Source organism: Mesoplodon mirus (genome assembly GCF_964341445.2).
Source record: "Mesoplodon mirus genome assembly, chromosome: 11".
Classification (NCBI taxonomy): Eukaryota; Metazoa; Chordata; class Mammalia; order Artiodactyla; family Ziphiidae; genus Mesoplodon; species Mesoplodon mirus.
The window spans coordinates 90,220,732-90,244,628 of NC_138987.1; the positions used below are offsets into that span (position 1 = coordinate 90,220,732).

Below are 23,897 nucleotides of genomic sequence, written 5' to 3' on the forward strand. Positions count from 1 at the left end.
TTTTCCTAAGCAAAAGTTTCTAGTCTTTAATTCTGTAATAGCTGCTTTACTTTTTCTGAAAAGATTAGAGAAATGTCAGAAAACTGAGGGCTGATAATGCTTACAGGTTATTTCAAAACTGTTTTTCAATAATAATTAAAATCTTATGAAGAGATCATTTTATTTAAAATTTTCCCAAATCATTTTTGATTCAGATATATCTAAAAAAGTTTTCAGAATAATATAACTTATCTGAGGATAAAAGTTCAAAACCATTGCTTTAGCTTCAATAATAATTGCTACTAATTGCTACCAGGAACCGTTACAATAATAACTGTACATTGTCTTTAAGTCTCATAGCCATCCTACAAAGTAAGTGTCTTTATCCCCATCTTAGAGCTGAGGAAAGAGATAATGAGGTTAAATAACTGAGGCCATGTAACCAGTAAGTCAGGAAAGAGGGAACTAATGTAGCCATTTCTGACAGACCAGAGCCTGAGCACAGGAAAATCACACAACACAGTTAGCTGGCACTGGGATATCCCCGCAACAACAGCAAAAACAACAGATGTTGAGGATACATCCTCTACTGTCCATGTGTAAGAAATGCTATAGCCTATTACACTGATTTGGGGGCTCTTTAATTTTTTTTTTTCTTTTTCACTTTTTCTTCAGTTGCTGGCAATCTTTCTGCTGCATTGTCTGTGATGGTAGCTGGCTTCTTTGAAATACACAGAAAGAACGTCCATCCAGTCGAGCAGCCTCTTTCAGGCAAAGTTGTCACCATTTCCTCCATGCCCTGTTTCTACCTGGTTCTTCAATACGTTTTACTTGGAGTGGCTGAAACTCTGGTCAACCCAGCCTGTGAGTAACAATTTTTTCACCACCTGTTAGAACATACTGAGCCTTCACACAGAACACATCACCTCAAGCAGCTGGAGATCTAGTCCCATCCTGGAGATTTCCCGCAATGCTTCAGAACAAGCCTATGCATCACCCTCATTTTTAAAAAATGTATAATTAACTCTTCCTTCCTTTACTACATACAGACTATGATTAATTCTACCTGAATATAGATAGAATGGAATGGAAGATTTACTAATCTGGTTAAAGGCAGTGATCATTTGGTCAGATACACGACAGGAGGAAAAAACTTTGCTAAAATCTAGAAGACACCGCTGATATATGCAGATGCAAACTCTCCTCTTCTCCCTTCCCTCTTCCCACCCTGCTCCCTCTCATTCATAGATAAACTCACATATATACTCCCTCCAAGAATGACATTTCTAATGTACTTTGAAAGTATATAAGTATGCAAAAGCAATGAAAATTTGAGTCAATTTTCCAGACGACTCAATGTCTTTAAATTAAATTACACTAAATTAAGTGGGATCACTAGTGTTTCATAAGACAGGTTCAAAATAACCTTATTAAAAATCAAGCGTTTTCTGGCATATCTAGATGGCTGATATTAATTAAACTAGTCACTTTAAAATTCATCAAAATATTTCTGTGACTTCTTGCCCAGAAATATGTGTGTGTGTGTGTGTGTGTGTGTATTTATCAGTGTGATCTATTGCATCCTATATTTCTATCTGCCTTATAGTTCCCTGTATGGGGAATCCTGATTGTAACCCAAGCACCAATTATACTTTACCAAGATTATTTTTATAACTTCCTAACTCTTCCTACCTTTAACATCTCTCCCATTCTAGCTACTCAATTCACAACCTTTTGAGTAATTATCCTAAATGACAATTCTACCATTTCACTTGTTTAAAATCTTCAATGATTTTATTATTTTCAGTTATTCTTAAATTCCTTAAAGAAATATATATTTTATGTATATACATGCACACATACACATACATATATATGATTCTGAAGCAGTTCTTTGAAAAAACTCAAAATAAAATTGTGTCATTACAGTCATACATATGTTAGACTTCTTTTTTATAATTTTAAATCATTTCATTCCACATGAAATAAAAGGTTTTATGAGATTCTAAAATGTGGTTATCACTGTTTAACACTACAAGGAATACAAAAGAAGTATAAAAGAATGCCACCACACAAATATTTGTGACTTCCCTGATGTTTCCAGAAAATTGTTGGAAGTAGTCAGCCAGAATTTTATAGGTTAGATGTGAAGAAAGGTAATGTATGAAGGTGATGAGTGAATACAGTAAGGAAATGCCCAGCCAGCTAAGCAGTTGTGGTTCAACACACAAAAGCCAGAGATAATTAACTAGCAGCCCTGTATTGCTTTTAAGGAAGAAAAATGATGGCATCACAGATTATTCTGGTGGGAATGATTCAACAGAGAGGGAAAGTTGATGGTGTCAGGAAAATACAAGCTGAGAATTTGGCTTACATAGTAGCAAGCATAGTTCATCAACGGGGACAGTTTGGAAGGCAGTGTGTGTAGATGCAGAAACTCATGGGTATGTAAATATGGTGTGGAGATTCTACGGAAATTCTCTTCCAGCTGATTCAATATCTTTAGTGAAGTGGGATGCCAAGCCATGAGTTGAGGATGAAGGCGGACATCTTGGGGGTTGGAAGAGCAGGGAAAGGCATGTAGTCGTTGTCTAGAACAATGAGGGGTGAAGGAACCAGGGAGATAATATAGAAGTTACCACGGAGCATAAGGAGGCCATTTGAGGTTTGTGGGCAGGAATTTAAAATGGGTTGGTCAACGGGGTTATAAGGTTTTCTCCAGCCACATGAGACTGCATGGATATAGGAGCAGAGATAGCAGATAAAGAATTGTTTTTCCAATCAATTTCCAGAAAGCAAGAGACAGGCAAAGAAATGAGGGAATGTAGAAGAATATGACTCTGACAGTTAACTTAACTCATCCAGTGGAACTTAACTTGAGTAAAAAGAGTAGTGAGAACATGAAGGGCATGAAAGAGGTGAAAATAATAAAAGGAGTAAAGGAGTGGAGGCCTGAAGGAGGACAAGCATTCTGGTGGTTGAGTAGTCAAGAGTAAGCTGGGAAGATGGAAGGTGGTCATCAGAGGGGAAGGCACAAAGTTGAGATTATGGAGTGGTGACAATTATTACTCTAGGGAATGGGTTGGCAAACTTTTTCTTAAAAGTGTCAGATAGTAAATGGTTAGGTTTTACATTCTACTCTCTGTTACAACTACTCAACTCTGTCATTGTGGTGTATAAGCAATCAGAGACAATATACAGTGAATGGGTGTGGCTGTGTTCCAATAAAACTTTATTTATAAATAGGTGGCAGGCTGGACCTTACCTGACTGTAGTTCAACAACCCTGGTCTGGGGTGCAAGATTCAGGGTGTGACCATGGGTGTGAGTGACTGATGTCAAGTGGAGGACAAGGACATTGGAAAGGAGGTCAGGAACTGGGAAACCAAGAGATGGCAGGATGGAAGGTTGGGAGGATGATCTATATGTATGTGTGTGTTAAAATTGCTGAGGATTAAGGCAGAAGTGGAACTGGAGAGTGTGACCATTAGAGGGGAGCTGATGACTTTGAAAAATAGAGGGAAATGTCTTAGAGATTGGTGACAGCACAAAAGAGAAATATTAGGTGATGTAATTGGGTAACATGAGATTCAAAGCTGAAGCTTCTTAGGGATGAGGAAGGAAAAATGACCTGAAAATGGAAATAGTATAAAGTTCCATTTTCTAGTTCTGTGGTGCTTCTCCACATGTTCAAAATAACCCCTCACCAAATGCAATAAACACATTTTAACTGTTTAAGAACAACTGGAGTAAAAGAAATTTCCAGCAACGATTCCCTAGTACCAGGTGCCTCAGGAAGGCAGTTCTGGCCCTATAGTTTGTAGATTCCGCATATGCTGTGATGGGGCATCTTTGAAAAACACTAACCACCCTCCACCTAGAGACACATTTCAGCTCTCTTTGGCAAGAAGACCAGCTTTCCTGTACACTGAATATTTTCTACAGTGTCTTCACAGTAAAATGAGAATTTTAGAATAGTGGCAGACTTGTTGATCATATCTATACTACAACGTGCCAAAAGAAGTATCATGGAGCCTAAAAACTCAAGCTGGTGATCACCAAAGTCAAAAAAGATCAGAACATGCAAGTAGACGCCTGGAATTGGAGATCAGAAGACTTGAAGTGCTAAGTCCTATAAAAGGGAATCGGAGGCTTTCAAAACGATGAAAATGACATCAAAGAGAGATTCACCAGCAGGCAGAGAGCTGGCAAAGTGTGTTCATGAATTATATACCGCACCAGAAGTTCTAGCAAGAGAAAAGCACAGGATTAATAATTAACTAGCAAAGTAATAATGGGCTTGTAGAGTTTCTGCTTTTTCTCAGTGAAAGAAATAGGCCTACTTCGTCTTTCTGCCCATTGTTTGTCTCCTCATATTTATAAAGAGGAAAGTTCATAAGCCACATCCTTTTTATAACCATGAATCATTTCTTCCCAAAGCCTCTTCAGCATTTTCCTCGTACTCTCCTTTGGATCTTCCTGAACAAACATTGCGAGCTTGGCCTCGGGCTCCTGCTGGCGGTTTGCACTGCACAAGAGAGCTCTGGTACACACGGCCTCCTGGTGCCGATATCTGAAGCCCTTCTTCACAGTATTTTCTTTCTCACCATCATTACCTTCATCTCCAGTAACTATGTGTGGTATTAAGTGCCCAGTTAGCACCGCCCTTAGTATTGTGCATATCTCTGCTTTCTGCCCTCCCAGAGTTTAAAATCCAGGAAAGAGGTACTGATGCTTTTTCCCACCCTCGGCCCCAGAACTCAGCACATCTGGAGCACAGAGACTCCTTTAAATGTTTATCAAATGATAAATAAAAACACGTGGAGAACACACAGAAAGCAAAACAGAAATGTTAAATGAAAACAGGAAGGAACATGAATACATTGACATTAGGTGTTAGTAAGTTCATTTAAAAGTGCTGGACAGGGCTTCCCTGGTGGCGCAGTGGTTGAGAGTCCGTCTGCCGATGCAGGGGACACGGGTTCGTGCCCCGGTCCGGGCAGATCCTGCATGCCGCGGAGCGGCTGGGCCCGTGAGCCATGGCCGCTGAGCCTGCGGGTCCAGAGCCTGTGCTTCACAATGGGAGAGGCCACAACAGTGAGAGGCCTGCATACCACAAAAATAAAAATAAAAATAAAAAGTGCTGGACAAAAGCAGAGTTTTACTGGGGTAAAAGTACAGAGAAACCAGGGGTGAAGTCTTCTTGAGGAGGGAAGGGAGAAGGTAATAAAATCTCATTCTTCTTAGAGAGAGGGAAACTAAAAGTTTAGTGCTTACGGTATATCGGTTTTCTATCACCACATTTCTTTTTTAAAAGAGCTTTAGTGTTTATCTACTAGCTCTCACTGTAGAAAAATTTGCAAAGCTCAAAAGAGTAAAAATCCAATAATTCAGCCAGTCAAAGCTAAAACTGTTCATGTTATTTAATGTGTTTACTTACAATATTTTGCCATTCATATACAAAAGAGAGAGATGAGTACAATAAACTCACATGTATTCATGTTCCAGCTTCAATAATCTTCCACACATGGCCAAACTTGTCTCATTTGTACCTTCATTCACATACTTTCTTCCTCTTTGTGTTATAATTATGAAGCAAATCACAGATATCATATCATAATAAATACTATAAATATTTTAGCTTTATCCCTTAGATTGCCATGCATATTTTAACATAGTTATGTTGCTATGGAAAGTACAAAATTATATATACTTATTTCATTTATTTTTGATATTGAAAAAATTATTTTTAAGCGAAAATTAAAAAAAAACTTTGCTACGTGATTTTCTTTCAACCACTTACCACCATCATTACTAATACTCCAAAGATGACTTGGGGGGAAAAAGATAACCATTTTGGAGACCCAATGCTTAAGCTATTTTCTCTCCTTAAATGGGATAATTTAAATGCATATAAAGGGTTTTGCACAGTGCCTTACACAAGTAGTTAGGGGCTATTTGATTTGGTAAAATTAATACTGTTAAAAATAGCTAACCTTATTCAGTATTGTAATAAGCACTTTACATATATTATAGCAAGTAACAGTCACAGCACCTCAGCAGGTGAGTAATGGTCTTACTCTCATTTTATAGAGAAGAACACTGAGGCTTGGGAAGTTTAAGTAACATACCTAAAATCACAGAGGTAGTAAACAGTTGACCCGGGATTTTCGTATAAGCTTATCTAACTCCAGAGCCCGTGCTGTTAACCTCTATGCTAGTTTTCTATGATAAATTCAAGATTTCTATAGGGAACCTAATGATGTACATAGAAGTACAGAATCATAGACCTTATTGATAGATTGTTATGATATTATCCAGTACAAGCCTTAGCTCAATCCAAAATTCATAAGAAATATTCCAATAGAGGTGAAATTTGGGTGAATATATTGGGACACTCAACCACCAGTAATCAAATTTTCCTTGTACCATTACAGCAATATATTTTGCCATTTTTTATTCCTTGTAGACATCTGTAAACTGTAATATCATAATATAGCTTACTATAGTAACTTTAACAAAGTCCAACAGAAATTTTGCCTGTTTTGGTAAACTTTATTTGAGGTAACGATCAATACTAATTTGAAGAATATCTATGAAAGTATTTTAAAGAGAATGTTCTAAATTCTGAACTTTTTTCTTCTCAGTCTCTGTAATATCATACAGATTTGTTCCAAGTACCATCAGAGGAAACTTTATGAATTGTTTGACACTGTTCAATGGATTTGGTTGTTTCATGGGGGCACTGATGGTGGAGCTGGTCTACCTCATCTCAGAAGGTAAAAACAGTTTCATGGTATGCTTATATATATATCGATTTGATGACTAGAGAATTGAGAGACAAAACCTTAAGAGAGGGGCTTTGCTAGTGTAGTCTTTTTTTAAATTGATCCACTTTTGCAATTAAGATAGAATTAAGATAGGAAATAGACTCTTGCTGTATTCATTAATTTCTAGGAATTGTTTTTCTTTTGACAGGGGGAGGTAATTACAGAATGTCACTTCTCATGAGACCCTGTCTGCTCTCTTTCTTTCATGTATTTTAAAACAAACTGGTTATTATATTCTTACTAGGTCTTTCAACAGGGCTGTATTACATAATGTGTCATAGCTGGCATAGGTAACCCTCAGAAAAGGTAAGTCCTGTGTAAATATAAGAGGACAGGGTATCTGGATGATCCTTTATCCAGAAATAGTGTCTGTGCAACCAAAGAGAAATTGTGAGTTGAATGACAACCGATCTTGGAAAATTTTCTCTATAGATATTTTGGTAAGGAGAAACAATCAATCTGAAAAATTCACATGCAACATAAAAAGTACTACTCTTATATGGGCTGGTAGAAAAATCAAACAGGATAACATTAAAGATTAGCTGTCACAGTAAAATGTCTTTGGATGTTTTTTAAATCTACAGACTTTTTCCTTTATTTGTTCTGAGAGGTTAATACAGCTTAAAATTTATTAAATTTGCTTGTGCTTATTTTATGGGAAATACTGCACGCCTATTCTCTGCTTTCAAAAACACTTATTGTTATACCTTTAAAATAATGTAAAGAAATATTCATTTGTATTCTCTACAAATAAATTTTACTTGCCTACATTCACACTATGGAAAACATAAATTCTATGAATGAGAAATTCCTTTTAACACTAGGGTATCCATTCAAAAAATATTTATGGGGCTTCCCTGGTGGTGCAGTGGTTGAGAGTCTGCCTGCTGATGCAGGGGACACGGGTTCGTGCTCCGGTCTGGGAGGATCCCACATGCCGCGGAGCGGCTGGGCCTGTGAGCCATGGCCACTGAGCCTGCGTGTCCGGAGCCTGTGCTCCACAATGGGAGAGGCCACAGCAATGAGAGGCCCGCGTACACCTCCATAAAAAAAAAAAATTATGGAGGATCCATAAAAACTCTGTTCCAATTACCATATTGGGCACGAGAAACACTATGGCAAGCAAAATAAACTTCCAAACCATCACAAAATTTCCAGGGGTGTAGGGAAGCAATAAAATTGAGTGATGAATTAAATGATAGGTATAGTAGAGTTCTAGGGAACAAATCTACAATCCTTGATTGTTAAGATCAAACCCTGTTCTTTTCTTAGTTGACTGAGAAAGTTAAGCCAACGTATATATTGAATACTTAGCATGTGCCAGGCCCTGTGCTACATGGATTATGTGAGATATGGTTCCAGTTTTCAAAGGGCTCAAATCCAAACTGTCACAATTAAGTGTGAACTATAGGAGTTTTTGACATCTCTGATGATTAGATTCTTTAAATGCAAACAAAGAACAAAGCACTGGTATTAGGATTTTATAAGATAACTTGGAAAATTCTAACCTATATCTCTACCTCAACATCTTAGTTGTTGAACATGTTTATTTTCTTCAAAATTACTCAATGAAGATGTTTCTGAAAATTTGCTTAAAAAAGGTCTATAATCAAATTACATTTGACATATTCTAGAAAGACTGCAAAGCCAAACATTACTATCAGTTTACCTTTTATATAAGTCTAAATTTTTCATATACATGCTTAAGCAACTGACCCAGGGTCTGGCCAAACTTCAAGTTAAGCTCTCCACAAGGCAGTTCTCACTTTAGTCATCAGCCACAAGTTTGGAGGTCCCCAGGGCTGCCATCACTTCTGATAAGCTGGCTATAAATATGGAGATTCCCCACAGACTCCCCCTCAGAACTGATAATTTGCTAGAAAGCCCAATACTTAGGATTACAGCTTTCTTATAGCAAAAGAATACAAATGGGAATGTGATAAAGGGAGAGAGGCATAAAACAAGGTCTGGGAGGGTCCCAAAAGCAAAGCTTTTTTCACCCTTAGAGATGTGGTACCCAACTGGCACATCAGTGTGTGACAATACTCAGAGTATTATCACCCAGGGAAGCTTACCTGAGCTTTGGTGTGCAGACATTTTATTGAGGCTTTAATATGTAGGCAGATTGACTGAAACATTGGCCATGTAGTTTAACTCAATCTCCAGCCTCTTTTCTCTCTTAAGAGATGGGGCTGATATCCTGTGGCTCATAACCCCAACCCTCTAATTATATGGTTGGTCTTCCTGGCTGGCCAGCTCCCATTCTGAGTCATGCCATTAACATAAACCATCAGGTGGGGCTTAAGATGCCAATCATGAATAACAAACATACCTCAATCACTTAGGAAATTCAATGGTTTTAGAGTTTATCTCCCAGGAGCCAGGAAGAAAGACCAGGCAATTTTCTATCATGCACAACTATTCTTGCAAATACATTTCACTGAAAACCTAAATTTTTATTGAGAATCTGCATAGTGTGGTAGGACCTGTTATATACATTGCTGGGTTTATTACAGCAATCTTATAAAGTTGATATTACTATCCTCATTTTTGAAATTTAATAATTAATACAGAAAGAAGAAAATGAAGTGCTCCAGTCACCACTACTAGTATCTGACAGAGCTCTGACCCTCCCAGCATTCTGCAACCAATGCCAATGTTTTTCTTCAATATTTATTTATTTATTTAATTTTACTTTGGCTATGCCAGGTCTCAGTTGTGGCACATGGGATCTTTGTTGCAGCATGTAGGATCTTTATTTGCAGCCAATGTTGATTTGAATACATCAAAGAGCTACTAAGACTTACACAGTGTAAGGGCTTTTTACTTCTGCAACACAATCTCCTTGGATGGAGGTCTGCATATAGGATATTATTGATAATATTCTAGACATAGTAAAAGATAGATTTTTAAAAGTTTATATAATTTTGGCAGAGTTTGGTGCCCATGAAAGGAAGTTTACTAAGAACACGTGGTGCGGACATCTTAGCAACATGGGGTGTGCAGGGGAGATTCTCTAAACTTATGTTCAAAAGAACACCATTTAAATTACTGATGATTGATTTGATTTACTCCTGAAAACTTTTTTTCTGTTCATAGTAATACTGTGTTACATCAAATCACATCCCAATAAATTAGAATCTTACAGTTGGATGTCACCTTAGAGGTAATCTAGTCTAACATTGTACCAAAAACTAGAAGATGTACCATCATCTTCCAGTGCCCAGAAAAATTCTCTACTTTGAGAAGTAACCTGAGTCTACCCATCTGTTGATAACTGTATTCCACAGGATAAGCTTAGTTTTCTATCCACATAGCAACTCTTCAAACATCTGATAAATATTTGGAGAAGTAATGTGGTACAATGTTTAAAAGAGTAGGTCCTGTAGTCAAACTATATGAATTCCAATCCTGGTAGTCTAGCTGTGTGTCCTCAGTTTTCATGCCAGAAACAACAACAATAAATAATTCATCATGGGCTTCCCTGGTGGTGCAGTGGTTGAGAGTCCGCCTGCCGATGCAGGGGACATGGGTTCATGCCCTGGTCCGGGAGGATCCCGCATGCCGTGGAGCGGCTGGGCCCGTGAGCCATGGCCGCTGAGCCTGTGCGCCCGGAGCCTGTGCTCCGCAACGGGAGAGGCCACAGCAGTGAGAGGCCCGCGTACAGAAAAAAGAAAAAAAAAATTCATCATGTTGCTGAGAGGATTAAGTAATTAATATGCACAATAAGTGCTCAATAAAGACAGCTGTTATGATCCCCTTCTATTTATAGACAAACCACTCCAGTTTTTTTCATGTTACATGATTCCCTGATTTTTCACTATCAAAACACCTCCATCCGTTAAACAAACAACAACTTGTCAGTATCTTTCTTAAAATATGGTTTCCAGAATCAATCACAATGCTCAAAATGGGTACATGAAGATAGATATGTTACTTTTATCAACCTTCTCTCTCTCTTTCTTTCTCTCTCTTTGTTAATGCCAACAGCGACTGTGGTGACATTTTCAGTAATTGCATCACACCTATGGTAAATTAAAACCTGAGGCTTTTTTTTTAATTTTTGGCAGTTTCTCTCAATTCAGTTCCAGTCATCTTATCACAATTTCTTTTCCTAATTAAATGGGGGACTTTATCTCTATCCTTAATAATTGTCAACCCATCATTCTAAATAACAGACATTTAAAAAACTCGATTCTGTCATCCAGTGAATTACTAATCTTTACTTCTTTACCAGCTTTGTGTCATCTGCAAATTTAGTAAGCAAGTTCCTAGACTTCTTCTAGGTAATTGATAAAATTGTTGAACTGGACAGGACCAAAACCAAAGCCTTGTGGGAAATTCCTAGAGATCTCACCGCAAGTTAATGACAATCAACTAATCCTCCCCTTTTGGATATAATCATCTCCCACTTCACCTAATTACTATCGTTCAGCCCACACACTTCTCCATCATTCCCAGAATGACATCACAGGAGACTTTTGTCACATGTTTTTCTAGGAATAGGATATATCTGAGTTTGTGAGAGTCCCTTTAACCATCAGATTAGCATTCGTCAAGAAAGGAAATGAAGTTCATTTAGATGATTTGGTTTTAGTGACCCTAAACTGGTGTATGGTGACTAATTAGGGCCCCTAAGAGAGGGTGATCCTTTGACTTTTTGCATGACTTTGGGTAGGTCATCATCACTCTGTTTCCTCTTACATAAAAAAAGAGAATGCTGCACTTCAGTTTTCTCAGAGATGATGGGAGGATAAAATTAAGTAATGTATTTGAAATTTTAATGCCAGAGATTATTTTAAATATAAAATCAAGCCATAGTGGCACATTTGGTTAGAAATAAGATGGGTCTATTTAATCAAACAACCAGACCAATTTCTTTGACAGAACCGACCATAGTGAAAAGAACATTATAGCTCTGTGCTTAAGCATCCCACAAGCCTCCACATTCCATTTAGCATATAGGATATTTTAAACCTTTAAGGATTTATGTCAGCAGAGCATGTGTGTATGTGAGTGCGTGTGTGAGTGTTAGCGTATGATTGGAAAAGATGATCAGCTATCACAGTCTCCAAGCTGCATTAGTCATTTTTAGCACCATGATGGAGAATGGTGTGAATGCGGTAAATTCAAAAGATTTCTCAAAACTTGACTGTGCAGACAGATAACTGTTAGAATGACATTTGCAGTACAAGTGAGAAAACTGATCCTTCTGGGATCTCTAACTCTGAGTGCTTTAAAGAAGATACAAGACTAAACCCATCCTCCTACACTAATCATTTCAGGAATAGTTTATCTAAAAGTAGCAATGCTAATAAAAGGGAGTGAAGAAGTCAGTCAAACTGCTTATTTCGACTCTATGCCATTAGCAACCAGATCAATTTTCTCACACACATGAGTGCGAGCTTACCTTTTGACAAAAATAACGAAATAGAATTCAGTGAAAAGTGACATCTTAGTTATGGATGTGTAGGTGATTGAAAGATCCAAAGCAAAATGTCTCAGAGAAACTGGATAATTGGGCAGAATCAAGAGGTCAAGGTATACAGCTTCTTGTCCCTGTTAGTCCTTCCTCTTCAGAGTTCAGGAAAGAAGCAGAGAATTTAGCTGCTTAATTCCCACCAAGAGCATTTTAAATTAGAATAGTGATCTTTTAAAATTCTCATTTAAGTATCTATGATTACTGAGACCACTGACAGCCATCTCAGCGTGAATCAAGGAGTCGTTCTGGTAACAGGAATTTGCAGTTGCAGTAAACTTGAAAGAAGTATTTATGCATCTGGAAGGCTATTCAACTGGATTTCACAGGTCCGTGCCTATTTTCTTAGAGATGTGTTTCTTCAAATTCACATCAATGCCTCAGGTCTAACTGCAAATGGGTTTCGAGATGACAGATTTTTAGACCCAGAAGGGAAAAGAAGTGGGCTGCTACCCCGTGATTCACCTTTAGCCAGGCCATATTCTACTAGACCATCCACTGGTTTTGTGCCGCTCTTCCCGTGGCTAACATGGCATTGCCCCCAATGCTCCACGGGCAAAGCTGCTATTGATCCTCCATCAGAATCAGGGGCAGAGTCCTCCTTGTCCAATGGGGTTAAATATCCCAGAAGCAGCTTATTCTACACCCTCAACCTTTGGCTCCAGAGAGACCCTTAGAGCTGCTCGGAGGCCTTAGGGTTCATAACAGTATCAGGGCAAAGCCCAAAATACTTTTTGGATGTGGACAGGAGCATCCACTGCTGTTGGCTCGTGAGAGGTAGAAATGGAGGAACTTGGAGTCAGATCAACCTGAATTCAAACTCAACTCAGCCCTTGATAAACTGTGAGGTCTTGAGCACTAGGGGTTCAGAACAGCCCTCCCCAAGAAGTGCCAGCTTGGCATATTATTTATTTGAGCTAAAGTTTGGATTATTTTGAGCTAAAGTCAGTGGAGACTTTACTGCCCCTCCCTTAACTTCCCAGAAAAATTTAAACTGGGAATGTTTCCCGGAAAAAGAGTTTTCACCAGAGGTAAATTCTACCTAAGTGGCCCCATCTATATGGCAGGGCAAACATCTAATTATGACATCTGCTCTTTTTCTTATTATCCTGTGAATTCCCCTCTTTCTTTGGAAGTTCCAGGCCCTTATTCCATTTCTTACATCAGGATGGCATATATATCTCATTTTAGCTTTCTGTCTTTGAACCTCTCATGTATGTGGGGCTCCCCGTAAGTACAAAATTAAATTTGATTTTCTCCTGTCAATCTGTCTCATGTCAATTTCATTCTTAGACCAGCCAGAAGAACCTAGAAGGACAGAAGAAAGTTTTTTTCACCCCTGACTGCACATTTCTTAACCTGTCTGAGTCTCAATTTCTCCTTCTCTAAAATGGTTTCACTAACAATTTCCAAGATATCTATGAGGACCAGAGGAAATAGACATAAAGCACCACATCAGTAAAGGTGCACAAAAATAATGATTTGTATTGTTATTGTAATTTGAGTGGGATCTCGACATTTTCCAAGTGAGCTAGGATTATCATGGGCATGATGTTCTGGTTTGGCATTTTTATAATTCTTCAGAAAAGAATGTGTCCCATAAATGCAGAGCTCAGGTGTCCAGCAGCTTCAATTCCAGGACCAGATTGGGATGAGATGAAATAAAGCCACTTTCTGAGATTCTTTTTGGCCTCATGGACCCATGCCATTAGTGGTGCTCCCTTTGCATGGCAAACTTACATGTCTAGATAGAGTTAGATTCACATCCATGTTCATGCTAAGAGTGCCTGCAAATGGTGTTGAAGTTGACACTAGAAAGATGAGTGGTATTTGGCTTGGTGAGCATAAGAGTGAAGAATTTCTGGTAGAAAGAACATATACCAAAGCCTGGAAGTAAGGAATCACCTGGTGCATCAGAGGAACTCAGAGAAGATCAGTAACCTGAAAATATTCAGGGAGTATCACGTGAAGTCAGGTTGAGAAAGTAGAAATAAAATCATGCAGGAACTGTGGCTTACAGGGATTTTTGTTTTTAAACCTGTATGCAATAAGAAATTATAAAGACATCAAGCAAGTGACATGAGCTATTTGTGTTTTAAGATCACTGTGGATGCAATGTGATTTGAAAAGGAAAGAAGAATGGCTTGGGAGAAGCAGGAAGGATTCAAATGAAGTAACTCAGGCAAGTCTAGTGGTGATGAGCTAGTGAGGAAGTAGGCAGATGGAGAGAAATGGACAGATATAAGCTTGATTTCAGAGGTAGAATCAATAGTGCTTAGTGATGGTTTTGATAAAGTCAGGAGGTGGTAGGATGCAGAAGAGAGGAGTGGTATCAAGGAAGCATCCCAGATTCTGCCAAAAGCAACTGGGTGGGCAAAGATTCTATTTACTAAATGGAGAACACTAGAAGACAAAGAGGTTGAAAAACTTTTCAGCCATTCATTTTTTCACACATTAAGTTTACCTACCTGTGAGACATCTGAATGGAAATAGCTGTATCTCAGAAAAAGGATTTGGGTTAGATACATAAATATGAGAATCTTTGGCACAAAAATAGCATTTGAACCCATGGAAGTGAATAAAATTATCTTGTGTGAATATTAAGAACGAGGAGAAGAAGGACCCCAGGAACTAGACCTGAAAAACCTCAATAGTAGAGGTTAAATGGAGGAGAAATGGCCAGCCAGAGAAGGAAAAGGCCAGTCAGAGGGGGGAGGGAAATATATACATACATACATGTGTGTGCGTGCGTGTGTGTGTGTGTGTGTGTGTATACTGAAGATAAGAGAGAGGACTGATTCAAACAGGAGATGATACATTGTGTTAAATGCTACTGTGAGATCAAGCAGAGTGAGGAATGGAAAGTACCCGTAGATTTAGCAACATGATCTTCACTGGTAACTTTAGCAAGAGTCATTTCAGCAATGAGGAGGGAAAGAAAACCAAATTGGAGTAGGGTCAAAAATATCTAGTAAGGGCTTCCCTGGTGGCGCAGTGGTTGAGAGTCCACCTGCTGATGCAGGGGACACGGGTTCGTGCCCCGGTCCGGGAGGATCCCACATGCCGCGGAGCAGCTGGGCCCATGAGCCATGGCCACTGAGCCTGCACGTCCGGAGCCTGTGCTCCGCAACGGGAGAGGCCACAACAGTGAGAGGCCCGCGTACCACAAACAAACAAACAAACAAACAAAAACAAAAACAAACAAAAATATATCTAGTAAATGAGGAAATAAAGGCATCACATCTAAATAACTTCTGAAGAACTTTCTCTGAAGATTTAAGAAAGAAAGTGGTGGTTTGGAGGAAGCTCTGGGTAGATTCACTAGATTTAGCACTTAAAAATATGACATCCAATTATGTTTGAATTTCAGGTAAACTAAAAATTTTTTTAGAATAAGTATGTCCCATGCAATATTATGGATGTACTTTGCATAAATTATACTTTACAAAATTATGTGTGTGATATTTAGGACATGCTTATTCTAAAAAATAATTCATGGTTGTTCTGAAACTCAAATTAACTGTGAGCCCTGTGTTTTACCTGGGAAACTGAGATGTGGGTTTGAGATACATTTTTTTTTAATTTTGAGAGATACTTGATCACGTTTAACTGACGAAATTATCTGGCACAAATGGAGAAGTTAAAAATGCAAGAGACAAAGGGAGGTTGACTTCTTATCAGAGGGTGGATACTTTTTTCCTGCACTGAAACAGAAGAAAGGAGAGCGTGGGTGCAGGTGCAGATGTGTAGATCTGGTGTTAGAAATATTCTGGAGCCTTCCTTTCAAGGCTCCCAACTTTCTTTATAAAGTAGGCAGCAAACCATTCATGAAAGCAAAAGTGGCTTAGGATGAGAATAAAGAGTAGGAAAGACAGGGGCATAGGAATTTGTTATTTCAAGAGTTAGAAAAGATGATTTGGAAGAGAAATGTTAAGAAGTGTGGCAGTGTTGAGGACCCAGTTGACACTGGTGATCATGAAGAGTGATTTCAAACCACCTAAAGCATGATTTTGCCCAGTGCTATTCAGATGATCAAGGCAGGCATGAAACTGGTAGATTTTAAAATGGTCTAAAGACCATAAGACACAAGAAGAAAGGCACAAACTCTATTCTTGATTTTAAGTAATTCAGGGTAAATCTTATAGGCTACTTCCCTATAAATATGCAAAAAATGAGAAAAGATTTCTTCTCAAATTTGATATTAATAAATCTACACGATTAGCTAATCACAGGTGCAAATGAAAGGACAGACTGTACAAGCAAGCAGATTTGAGGTAAAAATCAGTTTCTGCTATATTGATGATGTTATTTAAATTCAATATTTCACTCTTTGAAATAGCTCCACTTAGAGCTTGGTTTATTAACTCAGTCCACAAAAACACATTAGGTTCCTACTATGTGCAAGAACCGGCTAGATACTGAATTAATAATACCATGGCTGATGTTTAATTAACAAGAAGAACCTTACAGAAATATTTGACACTCAAATTAATATCAGATATATTCATTTGACTAATGCTATTACAATTACAGTTCAGAGCTAATGGCATTATCGGGCTATTATCACAAAGCATTGCCTCTCTTCTAAAACTCATTTCCATGATAATTCATTGAAATCATCATGAGAACACACTATCTTGATGGGTTTTTACCTCCCAATGCTCTTCAAGAGAATGAAATCACCCTTATAAGAAAGCTTGTTAGCCCAAATATCACCCAGGCCCGTTCTCCTGCAGTTCAGGTGAACAATGCATAGAGATTTCTCAACAATTTTGAAAGACACTGTGTCCCTTCCTGGAAACAGCAAGTTGATTTCATTTTTATCCACAATTCCCAGGAAGTAGAAATGCAAATTTTAGTCTCGATGCAGACATTGTTATGAGAACAAAGTATTGAGCATGTGCAGATCCGGGGCCCAATCTCCAATCACCCATTCATTCAACAAATATTCATTCTGTCTCCTTTACATGACTTCAGGCAAACAGTTCAGCCTCTCTGTACCTCTGTTTCCTTGTCTGTAATTTGAGGGTAATAATAATTTGAGTAGTTATTAGATAAATATGAAAAAGTGGTAGAAAAGCCAAAGTTAGAATATAGTTGTTAGGCATTTTTTCCTTCAGGTATCATGAAAATTAATGTGTTTTAAAAATTAACTCAGGTAGGAGAGCTATGAATCTCAAATGAAGCATTTAAATCAGGTTACTGAAAGGAGGAAGGAAAGAAATTAACATTTATTAAGTGTCAGTTATATGCAGACCTTGCTGTATGCATTTCACAAAGATATTATTTCATTAAATCTTCACAACAATTCTTTGGGGGTAGATATTTGTAGCCCCACTATGAATAAGAAGAAAATGAGCTCAGAAAACTATACAAGTTGCCCAAATCATATAGTCAAGGTGGATCCCTGATTCCAAAGCTCTTTTCACTGCACAGGGTTGATTTCCCTGGACACAGAAGCACGTCCACCCTGAAAAATGATGGTTACATATTTTTAATTGCATAATTATTGGGTCCCAAGCAAAAAGTACATAATGAAGTGATAGATGTGCCTAAAATAAAGTAAGGTGTAAAACCCACTTCAGTTTTTTCTCAACAATTTTGGATGTTTGCTAGATGACCCCCATTATAAAATAACTTTTTAAAAAGTCTAACAAAGTTTGAGATAAATAATTGCTCCCTGTGTCCAACTATCATTTGAAAAATTTCAAAAGGCACATTTTAAGATTTTCAAAGTTTCAATAAAAACAAAAATAAACTAATGGGACCTAATCAAACTTAGCTTTTGTACAGCAAAGGAAACCATAAACAAAACGAAAAGACAACCTGCAGAATGGGAGAAAATATTTGCAAATGATGTGACTGACAAGGGCTTAATTTACAAAATATACAAAGCTCATACAACTCAACAACAAAAAAACAAACAACCCAATTGAAAAATGGGCAGAAGACCTAAACAGACATTTCCCCAAAGAAGACAAACAGATGGCCAATAGGCACATGAAAAGTGGATCAACATCACTAATTACCAGAGAAATGCAAATCAAAACTACAATGAGGTATCACCTCACACAGGTCAGAATGGCCATCATTAAAAAGTGTACAAATAATAAATGCTGGAGGAGGTGTAGAGAAAAGGGAACCTTCCTACACTGTTGGTGGGAATGTAAGTTGGTGCAGCCACTTTGGAAAACAGTGTGGAGGTTCCTCAGAAAACTAAAAATAGAATTATCATATGATCCAGCAATTCCACTCCTGGGCATATATCTGGACAAAACTATAATTCAAAAAGATACATGCACCTCTATGTTCATAGCAGCACTACTCACAATAGCCAAGACATGGAAACAACCTAAATGTCCATCAACAGATGAATGGATAAAGAAGATGTGATACATATATACAATGAAATACTACTCAGCCATAAAAAAGAATGAAATAATGCCATCTGCAGCAACATGGATGCAACTAGAGATTATCATACTAAGTGAAGTAAGTCAGAAGGAGAAAGACAAATACCATATAACTTACATGTGGAAGCTAAAATATGACACACATGAACCTATCTATGAAACAGAAACAGAATCATGGACATTGAGAACAGACTTGTGGTTGCCAAGGGGGAGGGTAGTGGGGGAGGAATGGAGTGGGAGGCTGGGGTGAGCAGATGTAGGCTTTTATATATAGAATGGATAAACAACAAGGTCCTACTGTAGAGCACAGGGAACTGTGTTCAATATCCTATGATAAACCATAATGGAAAAGAATATTAAAAAAAAGAATGTATACATATGTATAACTGAATCACTTTGCTGTACAGCAGTCATTAACACAACATTGTAAATCAATTATACTTCAAAAAAATTTAAAAATAAAAAAATAAAGATTTTTCACAGTTCAATTACCTTCAGAATAAAACAGTAGTTAGTAAAAAGGGGAAATACTGCCTCTTCCTCCAAAAAGAGATAGCCAAAGTCTGCCTTGAATCAAAGACAGTATGCTTTAGCACTTAAAATAATGCAGTGTATACTTGAGGTATTGGGTAAATCTGGGATTTCAATAGAGAATACTGAAGGGTTCAGAATCAACCAGTTTTTGTCACTTGGGGTATTATAATTTCCAGAATAAAATCTTAGGACAGGTTCGTAAATAGCACGTAACTTGTTACAATATTGAGGCTGTTATCCTGTACTTTGCTGAAAAAGAGTTGGTTGTGATTGAAAACCAGCCAATTCTGATCTTTTATAATAAATCAGAAATGATTTTTAGAAGTCAAATTTTTTCAAAAGTATGTTTGATGAAGTGGTTTTAAAATATTAATTTTCTGCCATAAAGGTAATATATGATGAAATAAATCCAAAGTATAAAAGAAGGGAGAAAAAAAGACTTTGAAAAGATAATAGCAATTATTATTTGGGTAAATTTTCTTCCAAATTTTTTCTATTTGTGTGTGTAGGTATTAAATTTATAGGGGTATATATTTTAAGCAAAATTAATGTCTGAATTAATCCTGCTGAAAGCTCAATAAATAAATTTGTATCAAGTACCCACCTTTTGTTCTTTCCTTAAAAATATTGAAAGCATATTTCCATGTCTCTCCAAAAGAATAAAAGCTCACTTTTAATAATTACTTGATATATTTCATTGCATGGATGAATATATATCTTAATTTAATTTGCCTTTCCCTTCTTGAGGGATGTTTAGGTTGTTTCCCATTTTCGAATGCTACAAATATTACTAAGGTGAACATGTTTTATATAATATTAAAGTACATCAACTTATTGTCTCCGTGGAATAGAATCCTGGATATGTGATTGCTTTCAATGAAGTTAAATATTTTAAAGAGTCTTGAGAAGTAAAGCCAAATTGTTTTCTAAAAGGCTACATCAATTATGCTGCCAGTGTGGTAGGATAATACTTGTCTCAATGTATTAATTTCAGCCCTGAGAATATTACTATTTTAATCTTTGTTAATCTGATTAGCAAAAATTATATTCCATTGTTAGTTTAATTTGTGTTTTTAAGAACAGGAAATTGAAATTTTTAATGTTATGAACATTGCTATCTTTTTTTCATTCATAAAATGACATATCATATTCTCTGTCCATTCTTCTTTTGTTCTATTTGTGTTTTTTCTTATTGCTTTCTATGTCCTTGAAACTTTAGAGATATTACCATCATCATTTATTGCTAATATTTTCCCAGTTTTAACTAAACATTTAATTTTAGAGATGAGTTTTTTACATGTGTTTTGCTAATATATGTAATCAATTCTATCAACCTTTATCACTGTGATTAATTTCATTGCATTTATCTATAGTTATGGAATTTTAGTAGATTAATAGTTTGAATAGAATTTTCTCATTCATGTGGACTTAATTTTCATGTTAAGCAAAGATAACACTTATTTGATTCAAATAAAAAAGTTGCACAACATAGTTTGATATATGTTGAGAAAGGTTAAACCAAAAATATTCCACAACCATAGGATAAATGAAATGAATCTGATTAGTTAATGATGTGTACTTTATTTTTATTTATTTTTTTAAGATATTTTTTGATGTGGACCATTTTTAAAGTCTTTATTGAATTTTTGTTACAATATTGCTTGTGTTTTATGTTTTGGTTTTTTGGCCACGAGGCATGTGGGATCTTAGCTCCCCAACCAGGGATCAAAGCCGCACCCCCTACATTGGAAGGTGAAGTCTTAACCACTGGACCGCCAGGGAAGTCCTGTGATGTATACTTTAATATAGCCTTAGTGCTCAGGTGATCTTAGGACTGTTTCAGGGCTATCTTTGCATCTTGTTCCTTTTAGTTGTCTCTTGATTTTAGCTTAGTATCACCCTCTTTTTAATTATTACAGTTTTATGATATATAATACATATCAGGTATTACTAATCATACTTCTTATGGTCATTCTTTATTTACAAAAATATAATAAATATAAGAATCATATTCCCTATGGTTTATACCTCCATATGAATTTTAAAATCATTCTTTTAGTTTTCCCCAAATCCTGTTATTATTTAATAAAATAAGTAGAAGTTGTTAGCTAATTTTAGGGAAAAAAAATAAAAGCTTTTACAATAGTGTTCCGTCTAAGTGTATAACATTTTTAATTTATTCAATGTTTAAAAATTTAATTCAGTAAGATTATTTTCTTCATATATATTCTTAACATTTCTTGTTAGAGTTATTGTAGGCATTTTATGCTCTTTTTCTTTTTGTTATTATGAACTGAATCATTTTCCCTCATAACAACTCAATGAGATAATCACTATTATATAGGGAGATTATTCATGTTTATGTCTTCATCTTGCATCCAACTTCTTAAACTCTTAGTAAATTTATGAGAATATTTTAGTTGATCCTTTTAAGTTTATAGCAGTATTCTCTAATCTTAAGATAAATATAATTTTTATCCTTATTTTCAATATTAACTCCTATGCTTTGCATCCTCATCAGTACACAGAACTTCCAGGGCAATGTTAATACCAGAAGACAGTCACATTTTATCTTGCTCATGATCTTACTATGAATTTTTCTCAGTTTTCTATTAAGCATATGTGTAGGTTTATAAAGATAATCTTAAATGATTTTCTTTACCATAAGAAAATGAAAATTTCTATTTCTTGTTCTCTAAGATTTAAATAAATCAGGTTAAATTTTATTGAATGCTTGTTAAACAGCTCTTGAGATCACTTTTTGATTTTTCTTACTGCTCCTGACATTATCATATATTTAATTAATAGATTTTTCAATATGAAGTCATCTTAACATACATGGGATAAACAATCCTCAGTAGCATCAATACTTGATGATCTTTTGTTCTGGAAGATCCAGGGGAAAGATTCATTTCTTCCATGAAAATTAAAAGTTGTATTCAGGACCTAATATCTCTTTAGAGAATCATTCTTTGTAATGTTTTCCTGCTATTTGCCGCCATTAAGATTTTTCATCTCTTCTTAGTTCTATTTTGGCAATTAATGTTTTCCTAGATATTCATCCTCCTTGAATAAGATTTTTTGACACTAACATAGCATACTCATAACTAAACATTGTTATTTCTTTTGATTCTTTTGTTGTGTATTTTGATTGGATTTGTCAGGGTTTTTGTTGTTACTGTTGTTACATTTTCCTGCAATGAATCAGCTCTTAGAACTATTTAATATACTTTAAGATATTGACTTTCTGTTCTATTTCCTTCCTCTTACTTTCCGTAAATTTTTTTAAAAGTTATTTTCTGATTTTTTGTGTGTTGAATGTTTAATTCATGTATGGTCATTCTTACTCTAAAAATGAAAACAGTGTGCCTTTAAATCTGTCTCCTAACAGGATTTAAATCTGTATGCCTAAATTTGTAAATGCAATTTTCTCATTTTCTTTATTTTCTAAATACATTGTGATTGTGGTTTTCATTTCCTCTTTGATCAGCTAGTTATTTAGGAGTAGAATCTTCAATTTATAAGAATTTGGTTTGTTGTTGATATTACCTAAACTTCTATAAGTTCTATAACTTTTTTCTTTCTACTAAACAATGTGGTGGTCTTAATTAAATTCTTACCGATTGTATTATTCTTTTTTTATTGAAGTATAGTTGATTTACAATATTGTGTTAGCTTTGGGTGTACAACAAAGTGCCAATCACATTATTCTAATTCTCTACATTATTTTCCTTTTTGCCTATTCTATCAAAAATTGATCAAAGTGTGATGTATGTAATCATTCACAAGAATTATCTACCTGTTATTTATTTCTGTGTTTCCAACAGATTTTGTTATGTTTCATTACCTAAGGGATATTCATTGACATATATTCAATTTGAATTGTGCTTTTTACCAATATAAAAAGATCCTTGATGTCCCTTTGACATAGTTTTTCCTTGGAATTCAATTTTTCCTGAAATCAGTATTTTCTGCTATTTTATTTTCATTTTTGCCTTATGAGTTTCTCATTTTTATTATTATTTTAACCTTTGTCATTTTGTGTTGGAGTGTTTTGTAAGCAACAGTAATAATATATATTATCATCACATTTCCTCCCTCATAGGGATTTTTTTTTTCTATTTACTCATCTTCAGGGTAGAGATTTACTGAGAGGCAGTATCTACTAACTGAGAATGTATATGGATTTTCTTACCTCTGGTCACATTCCATATTTTTGCCAAAATCTTCTGTTAAGGTGCCCCATTAAAACCCAAGTTACTATAACAAGCAGACTGCTGAGCTAAAGTGAGGACGTTATCTATACCATTTTCTGGTTCTCCAACACTCTGATCAGTGTGATTATAATTTGCAGTCTCAAGCATACGTGACTCTCGCTCACGTTCATCTGTAATGCTTTCCTTCTGAGAACTACAATGCCGTGCTCCCATTACTTCTTGTCTCAGGGTTAATGGAAGTTCCACTCCCCCAGGTATCAATAGTTTAGCAGCAGAGGTACTTGGCGCTGGGTACAGGTTAGAGGGATGTAGGGGAGGACTCCTCCTCCCCAAAACAGTAACTATGCATTAGATCAACAGCAAATACTATAATTCTGTCTAGAACTGACCTTGATTTCTGTGGTAGGGGCACTTCCTGATCACCTCCTATTCACCCCATTGGGGAG

General features: G+C 36.3%; 1 protein-coding gene across 1 annotated transcript in view; it reads left to right on the top strand.

Moving 5' to 3' along the window:
• Window positions 1-23,897, top strand: part of SLC15A5 (solute carrier family 15 member 5) — a gene marked incomplete at its 3' end in the record, with an annotated part of 71,323 nt that overhangs the window by 37,200 nt on the left and 10,226 nt on the right. Inside the window, 2 exon segments of the mRNA XM_082635331.1 lie at window positions 655-843; window positions 6,626-6,757. Of these exon segments, the coding sequence (XP_082491457.1) occupies window positions 655-843; window positions 6,626-6,757 (321 nt within the window).